At 43.7% G+C, this 17,344-nt stretch overlaps 1 protein-coding gene across 2 annotated transcripts in view; it reads right to left on the reverse strand.

Moving 5' to 3' along the window:
- Slc9a6 (solute carrier family 9 member A6) overlaps positions 1–5,895 on the reverse strand; it is a 52,334-nt gene extending 46,439 nt beyond the window's left edge. For both annotated transcript variants that reach the window (XM_021152678.3, XM_029473306.2), the window contains exon 1: positions 5,568–5,895. In XM_021152678.3, the coding sequence (XP_021008337.1) occupies positions 5,568–5,895 (328 nt within the window). The remainder of the gene's footprint in view (positions 1–5,567) is intronic.
- Positions 5,896–17,344: the final 11,449 nt, after the last annotated feature.

The raw sequence follows: 17,344 nt of genomic DNA on the forward strand, positions 1-17,344 counted from the left end.
AACAAAATTCAAGTCTGTAAAAGGTCAAATCCTAATCATGGAATTAAAACAATTCTTAGTAAAGAGGAAGGTCACAAAAGAGTGCTTTGTCCGGGAGATAAAGCAGAAACTTCTAGCATCCTACACATATGGAGGCATAGAATATATTGATATTATAAAATTTAAATTAATAACAGGCAACAAGAGATACTTTTCACAAAACAGAAGCCTACCCCTACCATGCATTCATGATCTGCTTGTGCTGCAAGCGTGCCTGGTGATAAGGAATTTAGCACAACTTGGGCCCACTACTGTCTGCTTCTCTAGATAATGGAACACCACCTTCTCAGGAATTCCAGCCCAGTCTTCCTGCCTATTGCACCTGAAAACTCTGGAGCTCAAAAATATGAAAGTACTATCACTGAAGAATTAAATATAGACAAAACTGATAAAAATTTCTACCCCTTACGAAGTGTTTGTGGCCTGCAAGATGTTTGCCACAGGAGCCTAATGGACTGAGTTCAGTCTTTGGAAAGCAGTCTATAAAGTTATCCTCCTACCATCAATGTACACTGTGGAATATGCATGCCGGCACTCACAACTCATAATGCAAACATACATATTCATACAATAATAATGAAGTTAAATAAAGAAATGTTTGTTCTATAGTCCCAGCACTCAAGAGACAGAGGAAGAATTAGAGCAAGTTTGAGGCCACTCAGGGATATTCAGTGAGAACCTGTCTTAAAACAAAAACTAAAAGGCTATCTATGAAGGTCTAGCTCAGTGGCAGGATGCTTATCTGGCATGAGTGAGTTCCTGGGTTCAATGCCCAGGGCGCCCTAGAGAAAGTCTGCATACATTCATCAAAACATTTATAACTTGTTTCAAAAATGCTGGTATAGAAGCCTGGAGAGAAGGCTCAGCAGCTTCAAAGCACTTGCTTCTCAGGCAAAGAACCTAGGTTTGATTCCCAGTACCCAGATGGCAGATCACAACCATCTTTGACTCCAGCTCCAGGGGTTCTGATGCTGTCCTGAGCCTCTGAGGGCAGTACATGTATGTGGTGCACAGATATTCATGAAGACAACACATTTATATGTATAAAAAGAAAATCTCTTAAAACAACACTGTTAATTCTGTGGCAATGGCTAATTGAATTTCAAGATAGCAAAGAAAGTCAAAGCTTTTATTGACAGCTGTTGTGATTTACTGGCTAAGAAAATGGGACTTTAAAACCAGATAGACTTTTTGAATCCTAACTAAACTTAGGATATCAAGCAGTTCACCAGTTAACCTCTCTGAGCACTAATCTCCATGTCTGTAAAATGAGAAAGATAATAAAGAGTACCCATATCATGGGGTTATGAGGTTTAAACGAAATGTTCCTTAAAGTGAATTACACAAAGTCTAACACATTGTAATCATCAATAAACACTATCTTTTTGTTGTTGTTGTTTTGTTTTGTTTTGTTGTTTTTCAAGGCAGGGTTTCTCTGTATAGCCCTGGCTGTCCTAGAACTCAGAAATCTGCCTGCCTCTGCCTCCCAAGTGCTGGGATTAAAGGTATGTGCCATCACTGCCCAGCAAACACTATCTATTAAGTCACTAGATTTTAAGTACTTTGAGGCCAAGGAATGTGGCATGAACATGCATTTCTCACCATATGCCACCTAGCACAGACATTTAATAATAAATGTTTACTGACAAAATTAACAGTTTATCCTAGGACTTAACTAAGCAAGATTCTCTAAGGCAAAACAAATATTTTTCTGTCATTTGCTTCTTACGTCCAAGCACAGTGCAGTGAGTGAACACTTTTCAGACTTAATTAACGATGGCAACGATTTTCACTAACAGTGACTCACTTTTAAGCTTCTTAAGAAAGCTAGTCCAATAAGCAAAACACGTGGGCACCTTGACACTGTGTTTGCAGGGCTTCGGGAGATGGCTCAATTGGCAAAGTTCTTGCCACACAGATTCTGAATTTGGGTCCCCCAAGCCCATGTACCAACAGGGTTCCATCAGAGCACACCTACACTCCCAGCTCTGGAAAGGTAGAGACAGAGAGACCCATGGGATTTGCTGGACAGCTACTCTAGCCACACCCATGGGCTGCAGGTTCACTGGAAAACCCCATCTCAAAAAAACAAGGTGAGTAATGATTGGGGAAGGTACCCAGTGCTGAGCTCTGGTCTCCATTGTATACCCACACATGTCAGAGTCGGTGCTTTTAACTAAAGCAACTATTAATCTATGTTACAATCTAGAAACTGACCACACAGGTGACTTAAGTTTACTTTTTGTTTGTTTGTTTTGAGATAGGGTCTCACGACAGCCTCCAATCTTCTTGCTTCAAGTTCCAGAGTTCAGTGATCACAGGTGTACCCCAGCACATTCCAGCGGTGCTTTAAGTTTTTTACACTTGCTTCTTACAAGGATAAATGAGCTAGGCATGCCAATGAAAGCTTGTCATCCTAGACCCTGGGAGGCAGAAGCAGAATTTGCCATGGACTTAAGACTAGCCTGGGCTACAGAAAAGGACCTGATAACTTTCTATTAAATAAATAGTGTTTTTCTTCAGTTTGCTGAACCTTTGAAACACGTCGTTCCAATCCCATTTAGTCGGGAGCTGGATTTGGGAGTTAGGAACCCAACTGTTCCATAGTCCGTTGTCATTTCTCATGAGAAAGTGGGACAAGCTGTGGAATGCCAAGCCAATCCCAGGGTTGACTCCTAGACTAACACTCTTGAATCTCATGGTTTTCAAGTGATACCCTTGTTGTTCCCTCATGGAATATTACTACTAAGGCACTATTCACTCTCATTGTAGAAGTGTTAAAGGTCATCAGCAATCCTGTGTTTTCCTACTTCAGACATGAGATAGCAAAGAACAAACATTTTCAGGCTCGTCCAAAGTCCCTATTTGATTTTTTAAAAAAGCCATACTGTTTGTGTCTTGTAAGACTAAGTAAGGAAAAAACACTTTTCTGACCCTGAGAACACACAGCTACAACAGCAACAGGAACAGCTATCATTTACTGAGCATTTACTCAGGAGTCAAGAACTAGGCGAACAAAAAGGGTTTTCTCATCATTTATTCCCAATACAAAGGTAAGACGAAAAGATGAGCGGAGGCTTGCTAAGATCACACAGAGTTGCTGGCTCTGTGGAACAGAAATCTGGGGCTGACTCTCAAGGGGTTTGCAGCTTCAGGCCTCAGTCTGTTTTTACATGGCTCAAGAGTTGGGAATGGTTTTTACATTTCTTTTTAAAAGCCTAAAGACATAGAATTTAAATGTATTTGTACTTTGTGTGGATGCATGTTTTGCTCACATGTATGTTGGTTATCTGTGTGTGCACGCTGCCCACAGTCCAGAAATGGGCATCAGAGTCCCTGGAACTAAAGTTATAGATGGTTCTGAGCCACTATGTTGGGGTTGGGAACTGAACTAAGGTCCTCTGGAAGAGCAGCCAGTGCTCTTGCCCACTTATTCTTCTCTCCACATCCTGGTTTCTTAAAAAAAAAAATTTCGGGCTGGTGAGATGGCTCAGTGGGTAAGAGCACCCGATTGCTCTTCCGAAGGTCCAGAGTTCAAATCCCAGCAACCACATGGTGGCTCACAACCATCTGTAACGAGATCTGGCGCCCTCTTCTGGAGTGTCTGAAGACAGCTACAGTGTACTTACATATAATAAATAAATAAATCTTTAAAAAAATTTTTTCAAAAAGAATAAAATGCAATATTCATGACCCTCACAATCAGTCCTTTAAATATGCCAGTCCCTAGTCTGAAGTTTCGTACCATCAACTACCATGGCAAACCATTTCTCTCAATAGGAAAGAGCTTATCTGTGATCAAGCCCTTATTTTAACAATATAAGGCTCATTTTGCACTTAACCACAGTTCAAATGCCATTATATGCATGTCTATAGTTCCTGTACATAATATATAATAATAAACTACCCAGTATATGTTCACTGAAGATAGTAAACAAGTCACATACAGTGTCACACAGAGAAAGGAGATGAAATGTATAGTTTGTATGACCAATTAGCCTTAAGGGGCACTACAAATTGAATGGCATTTTTGACATTCTAGCAAACAGGGACAGTCCTCATGCTTAGAATTTATTACCTTACAAATGGAATGGGAGCCTGAGTCCATGCATTTTCTTAAGCCATACAACTACCTTTTATTGCCACCCTTGATATGCACGGACATTCTAGAACTCTGGGTTTCCTTGAAGTGGGTGGGTGGGGGCTGCATGAGAAAACGCCTTTTAGTTCCAAGCCTTCGCATGCCCATCTTCAAGTGTCAGGAACAAACCTCAGCTGCCTCAGTAATTCAAGACTACCAAATGAAGATAATCGTCACACATGCACTGCACAGACAGGATTGTCTGTCTACCCTCATCTCTTCAGCCATACCCTCCTAGGCAGATATGAGACTGTCAGCAAGATCTTTTCCCCTCACAAGACTAGAGAGGCTCAAAAGGCTTCTAAGCCCATGGGTTTTTTTGTTTTTTTTTTGTTTGTTTGTTTGTTTTTTGCCTCCTCTCCTCTGTCTCTCTGTCTCTTTCTCTTTTTCTCCACCCCCACCCCCGTGTATCATCTGTCCCTCCCCCAACACACACACTCACACACATACACACACACACACAGAGAGAGAGAGAGAGAGAGAGAGAGAGAGAGAGAGATAACCTCAAAAGAAAACACAGTGAGATGAAGAAGCAAAATCATTTACACAGCAACTGATCAATAACCTCATGCCAACAGCAAGTCACCCGTATGCATATGCATGAAGGTTCTTAATTACCACTTGGCTGGCCAATTCTCATCATATGGTACGTAACATGCGGCTGGAAGAACCATAACTCTTACCATAACTCTCACTTCCTAAGCCTGAATCCAAAGGGTCAACCCTAAGGCTCCCCATCAGGTATAGTATAATAAATGAGGACAATATTTAAAATGCCCTAAGCCTTCTGTAGCCTACTTCAGGTTTTTAGTTTGTGTGGGTCCCACGGGAGTAAGGTTATCATTTGCACCTAGAAAGGAGGCATAGCAAAAGCTGGGCAAGAAGTAAAGGTCGACTCTGGTTCCAAATGAATGCCAGATGCTGGCAGTACAGCTACTACTGCAGCTTCAACGAACCTTAAACAAACTGACACCCCAGAGACAGAGATTGCAAAGATGTCTTCCCCGCCCCCAGCCCCATCCCATCCACCGCACCCGACTCCCTTTCCCACATCCTCTACACCCACCGGTCCTGCTCCCCAGCTTGGAAGGCAGAGAAGGGGCAGCAGGGAGCAGAGAAAAAGGGGGTGGGGTCGAAGGCGAAAACAGCAAGGAGAGCCAGAGAAAATGGGGAGGCGAGGCTGAGAACGAGATAGGAAAAATGGGGGGCGTAGCAGAAATAAAAGGGGGTGAGCCAGAGAAACGGAGGACGATTTAAGGCGAGGTGGAAAACGAAATGAGAAGGGGAGCAGAATGTAGGCCGAGCAGGACCAGAACAGGAGGCGAAGGAACCGGCAGGCAGAGAAAGGGACCGTGCCAGCTAGGGGACAGGGGTCCAAGTCACTTGCCATAAATCATAGCAAGGCCGGTTTCGTGCAGGAAGCGGGCCCGGCGGTGCTTGAAGAGCCAGATCGTCAGAATGGTGAGGGTGAGCAGCAGGATGAAGATGAGCAGGTTGGCGCTGTCCTGCCGGTGGCTCTCCTCCGCCTGCTTCTCGGACACGATCTCCTCGTCCATGGCTCTGGTCGTTCCCCCGGAGCCGTCCAGAGCCCCTGTCCAGCCAAAGAAGCTCACTGCGAAGAGCAACCAGAGGGGCCGCATGAGCGGACGCGCCCGGGGCCCGCAGACGCCACGGCGAACGGGCGCCAGCCGCCAGCCGCGCCGAGCCCCAGCCATGTCTTCCCCCCACCCCCTGCCCCCCGCCCCTCTCCTCACCCGCAGCCGCCCGTGGTCCGACCACTCCCCGTGGGCTCACGGGAAAGGGGCGAGGCTAGAGCCCAGCCGGCGGTGCAGGCACCGCCCAGCAGGGCCTCCACTCTTAAAGTGACCGCCGCAGCTCCCGCCTGCGCGTCCCCATTCTTTGGCTTGTCTACCCACTTACAGGCACGCCTAGAGCTCAGTCCCAAAGTGAAAACTTATCGAATCTAATCCACTGTTTTCCGCTGAAGAAACACGGGGCCAGTGTCATCAGACGCAGGTTGCGCGCTCTCCACTTGGATTCAATTCTGACAGCTGGGAAGGGGACAGAAATCGATCTTCATAACCCATCTGGATATTGTCCCCCAGTGTCTCTTAAAGGCATAAGAAGTTGTCCCCATGGGAGTGGCCTCAATCTCCAGCTCTGTAATTTAAATCGGGATCCCCTTATTCTGCCCTTATTGGGGAAACAGTAACACTGTAAGAGTTCAAAAAGGAACTTACACAAAGGCATAGATCATAGATGTAGCTATATAATCGGGTTTTCTATGGATGTCAATGTTTAATATATGTCATACATCATCAGGAATGAACACATAGGTTCATCAGCCTTGCAAAGAGTAGGCAATCAAGTTTGTGCTCAGATTTACCTCAGAGCTGTGCTACCTTGGGGAAGAAATCTTTGCTGGTACAGGGCTTTTACCTCCCCTGTTGTCTTTTTTACTGTTACTTTAAGGCAAATGTCACTGGTTCTTTTCCATTTGACTCCTTACCTTTCATTTCCCTTTCCCCAAAGAGGAATTTCTGCAGATTCCTCTAGAACTCATGAGGTAAGATTTTCACAGCTCACCTCCATAGTTGAGCTGTGCTTGGGGACTTTTTCAGATTCTCCATACTTGCGGGCTCACTCCTTAGGTGAGTTGGGCTTCGTTTTATCTAGACTTTCACTTCTACACGAATAAGCTACACATCTCAAGCCCTGGCCTGCCACTGTTCCTTAAGGCCTCTATCTGTTGGGTAGTAAGTCTATCCTCTAAATTAGCTTATTCTTTCCTCTCTGAATATATATCCTTCCTCAAAGCCTTCATGACATCAGTAGTACTATTTATTATCTATCCCAACCCTGCCATTTTGTATATAGCATGCCATTTTGAAACCTTTTCATCTCAGGGCCACATCACCCAACAACAACTACAAGCCACCTGGTCTGTGAGGATAGCGAACTGGATGCCTCTTCTGTAACAAACTGCTTAAACTCTGTGAGGATAGCAAACTTCAGGGAAATCAAAACAACTCTGGAATGGTTGTCCTGTGTGACTGGCCAGGAATATTTTTTTCCAACAATAACGGCCTATTCCTTCCTATTAGTAGCTGGGGCTATGTGTCTTCCCAAGAAGACCATGGACACCTGCCTCCTTTCCCTTGTTTCCTGTCTAACTGTACTTCCCTATCCACACAGGGCTGGGCACCTTACCGTATACAGGCAAGCAACTCAGGAAAGGAACATGCCTGAGTTTCCCAGGGTGCTCTCTTCAGACCCAGCTGGATGCCCCTCCCCCACCCCCCACCTCAGAACAGGCTTACCTCCTTTGGGCATAGCCACTCACTCCAAGGCTATTTTGCTTCTGCACAAAAATCACCTTCTGACAAGGGTCTGGATCTTAAGGACAAAGTCACAGGTGTGTTTCCTCGACCACAATGAACAAATCTCTTCCAACCCCAGGCTCCCACCAGTTTCCATGGCTCTAACAACTTAATCTTTTGCACCAAACAGCCTCTTGATAGTAGTTAAGGTTCCAGGAGGAATCTACACAGCAATAACTTCACCAGACAGTCAAAACCATGGCCCTAAGCTCCCCTCGGAATATCCTCTCTCAAACACACAGTTCCCACTTCTCACTCCCAGCTGCCTTTCTCTTCTTTGCTGCCAGTCCGCTCCATCCAGCGTGCTTTCTACAGCACCTAATCCCCTCGGTTGCTGCTCTCAGGGTCCCTTATCCCCTCCATTTCCTTGCTCTGAAGCAGTTTCAAGTGGAGGCAGTCCGTTTCATCACAACTTTATTGTCCTATATGCACACACATGTGTGTGCATGCACATGCATGTGCACAAGTGTGCATGCACGTACACACCATGAATCCTGTAGCCTAAAGGAGCTGACACTTTGCTTCCTGCGTCTTGTTCAAAGCCACACCCTTCATGGGAAGCTCTGTCACCTTCTCTTTTCCTTATTTTCGCCACCTAACCACTTCCTGGTCACTCCTACGCACTGAGAGTACTTGAGAGTCTGGTCCTTAGGCTTTCCATCTTCCTCTCAGCCCTGTCACCACCCTTAAGAGACTTCAATAATCAGATAAACAACTCTGAATTCCAGCCTTGCTTCTCTTTTTACTGGACACGCAAAGCATTCTGGGAAAATTCTGCCCTCCAATTTATTCAATATCACATTCATGTCTTCCCGCCCCCCACCCCCACTTCAGCTTCATGTCAAAGGTGCTTCCTCCTTTCAGAAACATGACCCTCAGTCTAGCTTGACCTCTGTTTTCCTTTCTGCCTCTTCCAGAAGCAGCTCTGATCATCATCCACCCTACCCCCACCATGCTCTGTGACCCCTTTGCTGTCCCGTGCTACTCTATCAACATGTTCAGCAGGTAGCTTCTGATAAGCAGCCCTTCCTTCAAGCTTTCCCACTGCTATTGTTACTGTGTTGACTCTTGCTTGAGAGAGAAGCTTTTCAAGTGCATTTCTACCTTTTCTGTGATTGCATCCCCTAGTGTGGGTATTATCAAAAATCAGACCCTGGCCAAAGGGCCACAGGAAACCTATCATCTTTAAATAAAAAAACAAACAAACAAACTGAAAGCTAAAGACAGTTTTGACATTTTAAATAAAAATAATAAAACCCCAAAAGGGTCCTTTGTGATGTGACAGTCACCTCACGTGAAGTCAAGCCTTCAGTGCCCATCCAAGGTGGAGTGTTGGGAAAAGTGGTGCCATTTGTTTGCTCGCTGTTTATGGCTGTTTTTCTGTAACAAGGGCAGAGTTGGGTAATTTTGAAAGAAGCCTTGGGGCCTGCAAAGCCTAAGGTATTTATCTGACCCTTTCTGGGAAGAGTGTGACCTCTGCCTTAGTCCCTGTCACTCATTCCCAGCTTCCTATGAGACAGCACTTTTTGAAGCTCCACTCTGCTTTTCTATGTTCACCCTTGCTCTAGTGTCACCCATTCAGTTCTGGCCCCTCAACATGGAGCACAATGCTGGGAACACTGTGGCCCCAGACTGCTGCTTTACTATTACGGTCTGTCCTCCCCTGAAATATTTACCTCAGATATTCTGAAACACACACACACACACACACACACACTACACCTTGTAGTTCTATAATGGTTCAAATGTCTCTCCTGTATGTTTTCCCATGCTGCTGCTGCTGCTGCTGCTTGGCTAGTAAGTACCCCATCCTTCCAAAATTAACTTCTACTTGGTTGACAAAGCTTGAACTGAAAGTCACTGATCTCCCAGGATGCCCTCAGACTCAGTTGGAGGCTCTTGTTCCTAAGGACGCTGACCTCCCTGGGCAAATCTCTGTCCTAGCTCTCCCAATACATTATCATATTCATTTTCCAAGATCATGAATACCTCCAAGGCAGAAATTAGATATTACTTTGTCCTTTACCAACAGCACCTAGTATAAAACTTAACCAAAATAAGTACTCTGGGGAAGGCAAGATGACTCAGTGGGTAAAGATATATGTCGATAAGCCTGACTCACATGGTGGAAGAACAAAACTTGAGTCCTGCAAGTTATAGTGTGGTTTCCACACATGCACCATGGTGAGTGGGCGCGCGGGCGCGCACACACACACACACACACACAATCACACGAACAAAAGAAAATGCAAAAAAAGTATTCAATAATATATACCACACCACTGCACCAAATAAATGTCCCTTGAATCTTATTGAGTACAAAAGAAATCTCCATGTTTGCAAGTGGCGTTGAATTTCCATGGGAACATAGACTCAATTCAAGGATAAACTGAAAGAGGACTTTGCAATGCCAGGTACATAGTAAGTACTCAGTAAATACTTGATAACTGAAAAACACAGATAAGTTTAGTCTAGTGTGCAGCACAATTGTTAGTTCAATGGAAGTGCCTGATAAACAGTTAGTTAACTGACTCATGTACTGGGAGAAAGGTAGGAAAGTTTGCTTGAGGTCACATTATGGAAGATCTACAATGCAAGTGAAATATTTGACTCCTTCGTTGTCCCATTGCAGAATAAATATGCAGCGAGATGAGGATTGGGGGCGCCAATCAGGAGTTTAGAAAAGCAGTTTCTCATGGCCTCCATGCCTTCTCATGGTGATCCTAGCACACGGAATGCTGCAGCAGGTAGGAGCACGAAGATTTTGAGGCCAGCCTGGGTTTCACAGTGAGATTCTGTGCCTTCTCTATATTAGTTACTTTTCTGTCACTGTGACAAAACGACATTGAAGAAAGAGACTGTTTGCTTTGGCTTATAGTTCGGGAGGGATAAAAGCCCAACATGGTGGAGAGGCACAGCAGTGGCAGGCATGACAGCAGAAGCAGGGGGCCAGGAGCTCATGTCTTCAAAGGCAAGCCAGAAGCAGAGAGAGCATATTGGAAGTATGGTGAGTCTATATAACCTCAAGACCTGCCCCCAATGACATACTGAACCCACCTAAACCCCTCCAAACAGCACCACCAACTTGGAACCAAGTCTTCAAATATCCAAGTCTATGGGGGAACATTTTTCATTCAGAGAACCACAATCTCTTACCAAAAAAAAAAAAAAAAATAGATAAAAGATATAAAATTAAGCAGAAGTAGTATTAAGTATACTAGGGCCTTAATTTATTGGGTATGACAGGAATGAAAGAGTAAATGTGGCAAACTGATACAAAATCCAGTGTAGATGACTAAGGATGCAGCTCAGTGGAAGAGTACTTGATCAACATGTGCAAGGCCCTGGGTTCAGTCCCTAGCACTGCCAGAAAGAACAAAAAGACACTGAAAAAGGACTCCCATGTTCGAACTCGCATAACCGGAAAACAAAAACCTATTAGCAGTAATAGTAGGAAGTCATAAGGCTGGACTTGGCTATGGACAGGTTGGAAGAAAGAAACTTGTGGGGATCCAGGCATGGTGATATGTGACTATAATCTGAGCACTCAGAAAGCTGGGACAGAAGAACTGTAATGAGCCTGAAGGTAACCTGGGTTACATAACTAGTGCCAGACCAGCCAGGAATAAATGACAATAAGACCCTGTCCCAAAACTACAAAGGAGACTGGTGGGAAATCCACATGCAGACCTTGTAGGAGACAGAAATATAGAATGACAGTTCAGGAGTGCCATCAGAGCAGCAATAGAGGGGGGAGCAGTATGTTCAGTACTGAAACTGTGGGACATCCTGACTTTTCCCAAAGCACACCATGAGGTCAGATCTGAGGCAATACAAAAGTAAATGCCTATATCCCAAAAGAGCACAGAGCGGGCACAGCTACTAACTTGGAACCAGTATAAATACGAAAAAGATTTCACACAATTGATTTCCTCATGTCACCATCCCAATATTCTGGGGGGAAAAAACAAGTAAATTTTCTCTTTCAGATTATTTTTAAAAAGATTGATTTATTTAATTTATGTATGTGAGTACACTGTTGCTGTCTTCAGACACACCAGAAGAGGGCATCAGATCCCAATAGAGACAGTTGTGAGCCACCATGTGGTTTCTGGGAATAGAACTCAGAACCTCTGGAAGAGCAGTCAGTGCTCTTAACTACTGAGCCATCTCTCTAGCTGCACCCCCCCCCCTTTTTTAAAGATTTTTTTGAAGTGTATGTTTTGTATTACCCTCATACTAAAGCCCTAAGAGCAATTTTTAGTCATGCTAAAAATGAGCACAAGAACAACAATTAAAATAATCAATGGGTCAGCACTCAAGAGACAGAAGCAGGCAGATTTAGGTCAGACAAAGCTATACAGTAAGACCCTGTCTCAAAAACAAAAAACCAACAATGAACAAATAAACAAATGATTGGTGGTGGCATACACCTTAGGAGGCAGAGGCAAGCAGATCTCTATGAATTTGAGGCCAGCCTGGTCTACAGAGTGAGTTCCAGAACAGCCAGGGCTACACAGAAAAATCATGTCTTGATAAAAAACAAACCAAAACCAAAAATTCAAAGGGAAGAATCAACTGATGTTTTAGGGAAAATTAATAGAATAGGGAATCTCTTTAGTTTAGAAAAGTAGAAAGGTCAATACAAATAACAGGGGCTAGGAAGATAACTCAGTGGGTAAAACAGTCTCTGGACAAGCAAGACGGTATGAGTTTGGATCCCCCAGGACTCACATGCGAGATTAGCTAGCTCACATCTGTAATCCCAGTATCCCTACAGAAAGATGAGACGCAGAGACGGAAGGCTCCCTGTAAGCTCATGAGTTAACTAGTCTGACATACACACCAAGCAAGAAGATCCTGTATCAAACAAGGTAGAGAGTGAGAACCAACCTCTAGGGTTGTCCTTTGACCTGTACCCGCTGTACTCATGCACACTCACACACACACACACACTCACACACACACACACACACACAGCGAGAGAGAGAGAGAGAGAGAGAGAGAGAGAGAGAGAGAGAGAGAGAGAGAGAGAGAGAGAGAGAGAAGAGAGAGAGCGTGCAAGAGCAGGTAGGGAAGGAGGGGGAGAGAGAGATTAAAATAATAATAGGGATTTAGAGATAGTTTTAAAAGGTAAAATATTTACTTTATAATCATGAGGATGTGAGTTCGAGACACAGAACTCACATAAAGATTGAAGGAGAAAACCAACTCCAAAGGTCCTGAGTTCAAATCCCAGCAACCACATGGTGGCTCACAACCACTCATAATTAAATCTGATGCCCTCTTCTGGTGTATTTGAAGATAGCTACAGTGTACTTATGTATAATAATAAATAAATCTTTTAAAAAAAGAAACAGAGTTCAATTCCCAGAACCCACACCAGGCAGCTAGCTCACAACCAACTGTAACTCCCTCTCTAAGGGGTGACAGTGCACATCTGGTCTCTGTAGGCAACTATACTCGTGTGCACAATACCCATCCACAGATACACTCACAATGCACACACACACACACACACACACACACACAATTTTAAAAACAAATATTTTTAAATAATAAAAACAATAGTCAACATTTACCGAGTGTTTACAATGTGTGAGATTACTCACACACCTCCAAGGCATCGTGTCACTCAATCCTGATAGCTATGGTTCACCTCAAATTACAGGTAAGGAAATGGAAGCACAGAGGACATGACTAACTCCTTCTAGCTATCAGATGGACAGAAGGAAAACCCAGCTTGCAAACCTTACCCCAGTCCACAGCACATGGTTTAGAAAACTACTGTAGTAGAAGTAATCCAGCAAAGAAGCCATGAATCATGTAAATACAATCACATGAAGACCGGAGTCTCCTGAAGCCAAGGTACTACTTAGATTTTTTTTTTTTTTTGAGATACATGTTTTGGTGTGTCTCACACTATGACTGTGAGAAGAAAAGACACGGGTGCAGTGTCAATTTTGAAAAATGTTAGTTTCCTATGGAGAGCTTCAAAGCAGAGACCTGGACTCCAGTTCTGGGAGCTAGGGAGCCTCCAGAAGGTGTTCGTAACGAGGCCTAGGCTCTGATAAGGGCTACACGTCTGCCTAGCTAAAGGGGAAAATGTGTCCAAGGGATTCTGCTTTGTTCTGATTTGTTGTTGTTTAAAAAAGAAAAAGAAAAACTGTGTGAATGCTTCTCTGGCAGATTACTTATGTGTCTTCAGGGAGGCTGGACAAGCACTGTGTGCGTGATGGATGTGTTAGGTAAAGCCTATACGGATCTAGGGAAAAAATGCTTGTCTGAATGATTCAGTTTCTGCTCTTTTATTGATCTGGTTCCTTACCTGAGAAAGACCTATTCAATTCCCTGTTTGCTGATAAGTCCATGAAGGGAGGAGGAAAGGAGGGAGGGAGAGAGGGAGGGAGGGAGGGAGGGAGGGAGGGAGGGAGGGAGGGAGGGAGGGAGGGAGGACAGACAGAGAGGGAAGGCAACCAGGCTAGTTTGCCTAGTAATCAATAGAGGTCTAGAATTTGTTACCCAGAGATATATTTCTTAATATAAATAACTTAAAGGTTTTTGATTATTTAATTCAGCATCTGTGCATGTGTGTGTGTGTGTGTGTATTTGCATATGCACTCTCTCAGGAAGTCATTCTCTCTCCTACCACCATGTGGGTCTGTGGATTGAACTGAGGTCATTAGGTTTGGCAGCAGACATTCTTACCTGCTAATCCATCTCATAAGCCCTTTTAGTACATACTATGTATTCTTCTTATAGATATATGTAATAGGAACATATTTACAGGGAAAGTAAATTTTCAAACCTGGTCAGAGGATGCCAGAGGAAAGGGAAACTGTCTGCGAGCGAGAGCTTGGAATGTTCACGAATGACATACAAAGATAACTTAAGAATTGGCTGGCACGGAACAGAGGTCCAGTGCTGGGACACTGTCTCTAGTCAACAGATTAATCTGGGAAACATTTCTCTATAAATACCGTAGCTACTATTATTCCCACTTCTATATCATTAACCCATGGCACATGTGGAGAGTGTCTTCATTTTTTGCAGGGATGGATAGTTAGTTAAGGCATTTCTGTGGTCACATAGGAATTTAAGTACTGTGTCTCAGATAGCGTGAGCTTTGTTCTAAGAACTCAGGTGCTCTTGGTATTCACATCTTGTACTCTGGGACTAACCCCAAACTGCTGAACCATGTTGGAATACATGTTAGTTACCTATTTGTATGATATATTTATCAATAACTATGTATGAAAACCTTGGTCTCCCTTCAAGTTGGAATCTATAGACAATTGAAATGTGATTCCACAGGCATGGTGGTACATAAATGTCTGAAGTCCTATAGTTTCTGGAGATGGTAAGGCATACGGACCATTTGTGCTCAAGTGTTTGAAGCCAGCTTGGGCACGGTGACAAGACCCTATTTCCAAGCAAAGCCCATGAAATTTAACAGTTTGTGACTAGAAAAGGTAAACCTAGGCTAGTTTTCTGGTATTTGATACACTGATAAAGGTCAAAAAGTGTGCTGATGCATGAAAAAGAGTGAGACACAGAGATGCAAACATATCTTAAGTGAATAGAGAAAGCAAAACTGCTTTTCTAGGACCAAGTCACTTCTCTAAAGCATAGGAAAATGCATTGGTGGCTTATACAAATACCAGACTTCTCAGTGGGTGTATTTCTCCATAATATCTCTGTCTGTTTCTGTCTCTGTCTCTGTCTTTCTCTCAGAAGTGACCCAGAATTCAGACACTCCCAGAAAACTTTTAGCTGCTCATGGTGTTACAAGCTAAGTTCCCCAGCACTGGGTGGGAGGATAAAGCACAAAAATTTCAATTATGATTCTGAGGCCTGCAGAGACTACAGAGTGAGTCTCTTTCTCTTCTTTGTTCCTCCCCTCTGCACCCACCACCTCTCTCCCTCTCAAAACCCTCTAACATTTTCTGCTTCAGATAACTTGTTATTAGATCACATGGAAAAGTTGTTATTAGGTCAAGTGGAAAAGTTTTATTTCCATTTAAATATGACCATTATCTAAGCTAAAACAAAATTTTGATGTGATTTTTAATTTTTATTGGTTATTTTATTTATTTACATTTCAAATGTTATCCCCCGTCCCAGTTTCCCCTCCACAAAACCACTATCCCTACACCCTGCTTCTATGAGGGTGTGCCCCCATCCACCCACCCACTCCTGCCCCCGCCTCGGCATTCCCTTACCCTGGGGCATTGAGCCCACAGGACCTAGGGCCTCTCCTCCCATTGATTCCTGACAAGGCCATCCTCTGCTACATATGCAGCTGGAGCAATGTGTCTCTCCGTGTGTACCTTTTGGTTGGTGGTTTAGTCCCTGGGAGGTCTGGGGGGTCTGGTTGGTTGATACTGTTGTTCTTCCTATGGGGTTGCAAATCCCTTCAGTCCTTCCCCTAACTCCTCCACGGGGGTCCCTGGGCTCAGTCCAATGATTTTTAAAACTATGTTTTCTATATTGCAAACTCTTAAGCACTGTCCTGCCAACTAAATAGTGCTGAGTTGGCTTGTTCTGATTGTGAAGTTCATTGTTACTTGTCTTTTTGTAAGGAATACATGATACTGCAATTGCTATGGATCAAGCACTGTGTGCAGAGGGTCCAGAGAACAGTGATGACTATGACTTAATGTGATGGGATCCAGTTTTTCAGATTTGAAGAAACTTAAACATATCAAAAGACCACAGGCTTTTAAGAACTAGACTGAATCTCTGTAAAGATCTTTTCAGTGATAAAACCACTCTTTGTTCTTCACCAACAGTTGTTCACCCTTCATCCAACATGTTTGTATGCAATGCTTGCTGTTTGACAATGTTCTAGAGAGGGAGAAAGCTGTCTTCTTGCAGCTCCCATCCCAAAGTGGGAAGAGAGGCAGCAAACAATAGCAACCCAACAAACATAATAAAGAAATAACATCGTTTAGAAGATGATATAAAGTCAGAATAGAATAAGGAGATCATAAGTGGGAATGCTTCAACTTTCAAAGGCACGGTAAGGACCAGCAGTACTGACCAGGTACTGGTGAGTCAACTGATTCAGATGACACAGTTCTTTGGAGACTGATGGGAAAGAATATGCGGTCTACAAAGCTGTGCCACTCAGCCAGGGGCACTGAAGTAACTTATATAGAGTTGAGGGTGTGAGTTACCTTTGGTCATAAAAATGTCATGCCCACAGGGTTTACTCACAGGCAAATGAATATTCAGCAGTGGGTAGCTAGGAATGCTGATCCAGAGCTAAGGAGTTATGGTATTTGAGGTAAAGTTATTGATTTGGAATCACCGGAAAAACTAAGCTGGTCTGAAGTGGAAATGAACTAATGAGCTTGCCAACTGAGAGTAGAGCGAAAAGAGATCCAGGAAAAACTCTACTTCTGAATGCCTGCATTTTAGGAGATGAAGATAAAAATGGAGAAAGGTTACAGTTGTGTGCTCATCAGACTGTTTCCAACATCCCTTTATTCTCCCTTCATACATTCTAGCTTTCTTCATGACAAAACAGTCCCGCTGTGCTACACTCTTTTTTGTGTGGATCTTGCTCATAGAAACGTAAAGCAGAAAGGTAAGACGTTGAACCAATGCTCTGAGCGTCCCCAGCATGCCAAGAGTTCAGGGCTCCAACACCCCCCAAGTTACTCTCAACACTTTATTTACTTCTTCACGTTGATGCCCTTGCAACCTGCCTCGGTAACTGTAGGAAAGACTTAGTGAAAGGAAAGGACTCTGTTGGAAGGAAAACCAAATCAATTAACCA

Source organism: Mus caroli, unplaced genomic scaffold (assembly GCF_978045245.1).
Source record: "Mus caroli unplaced genomic scaffold, Mus_caroli_1 scaffold_5, whole genome shotgun sequence".
Classification (NCBI taxonomy): Eukaryota; Metazoa; Chordata; class Mammalia; order Rodentia; family Muridae; genus Mus; species Mus caroli.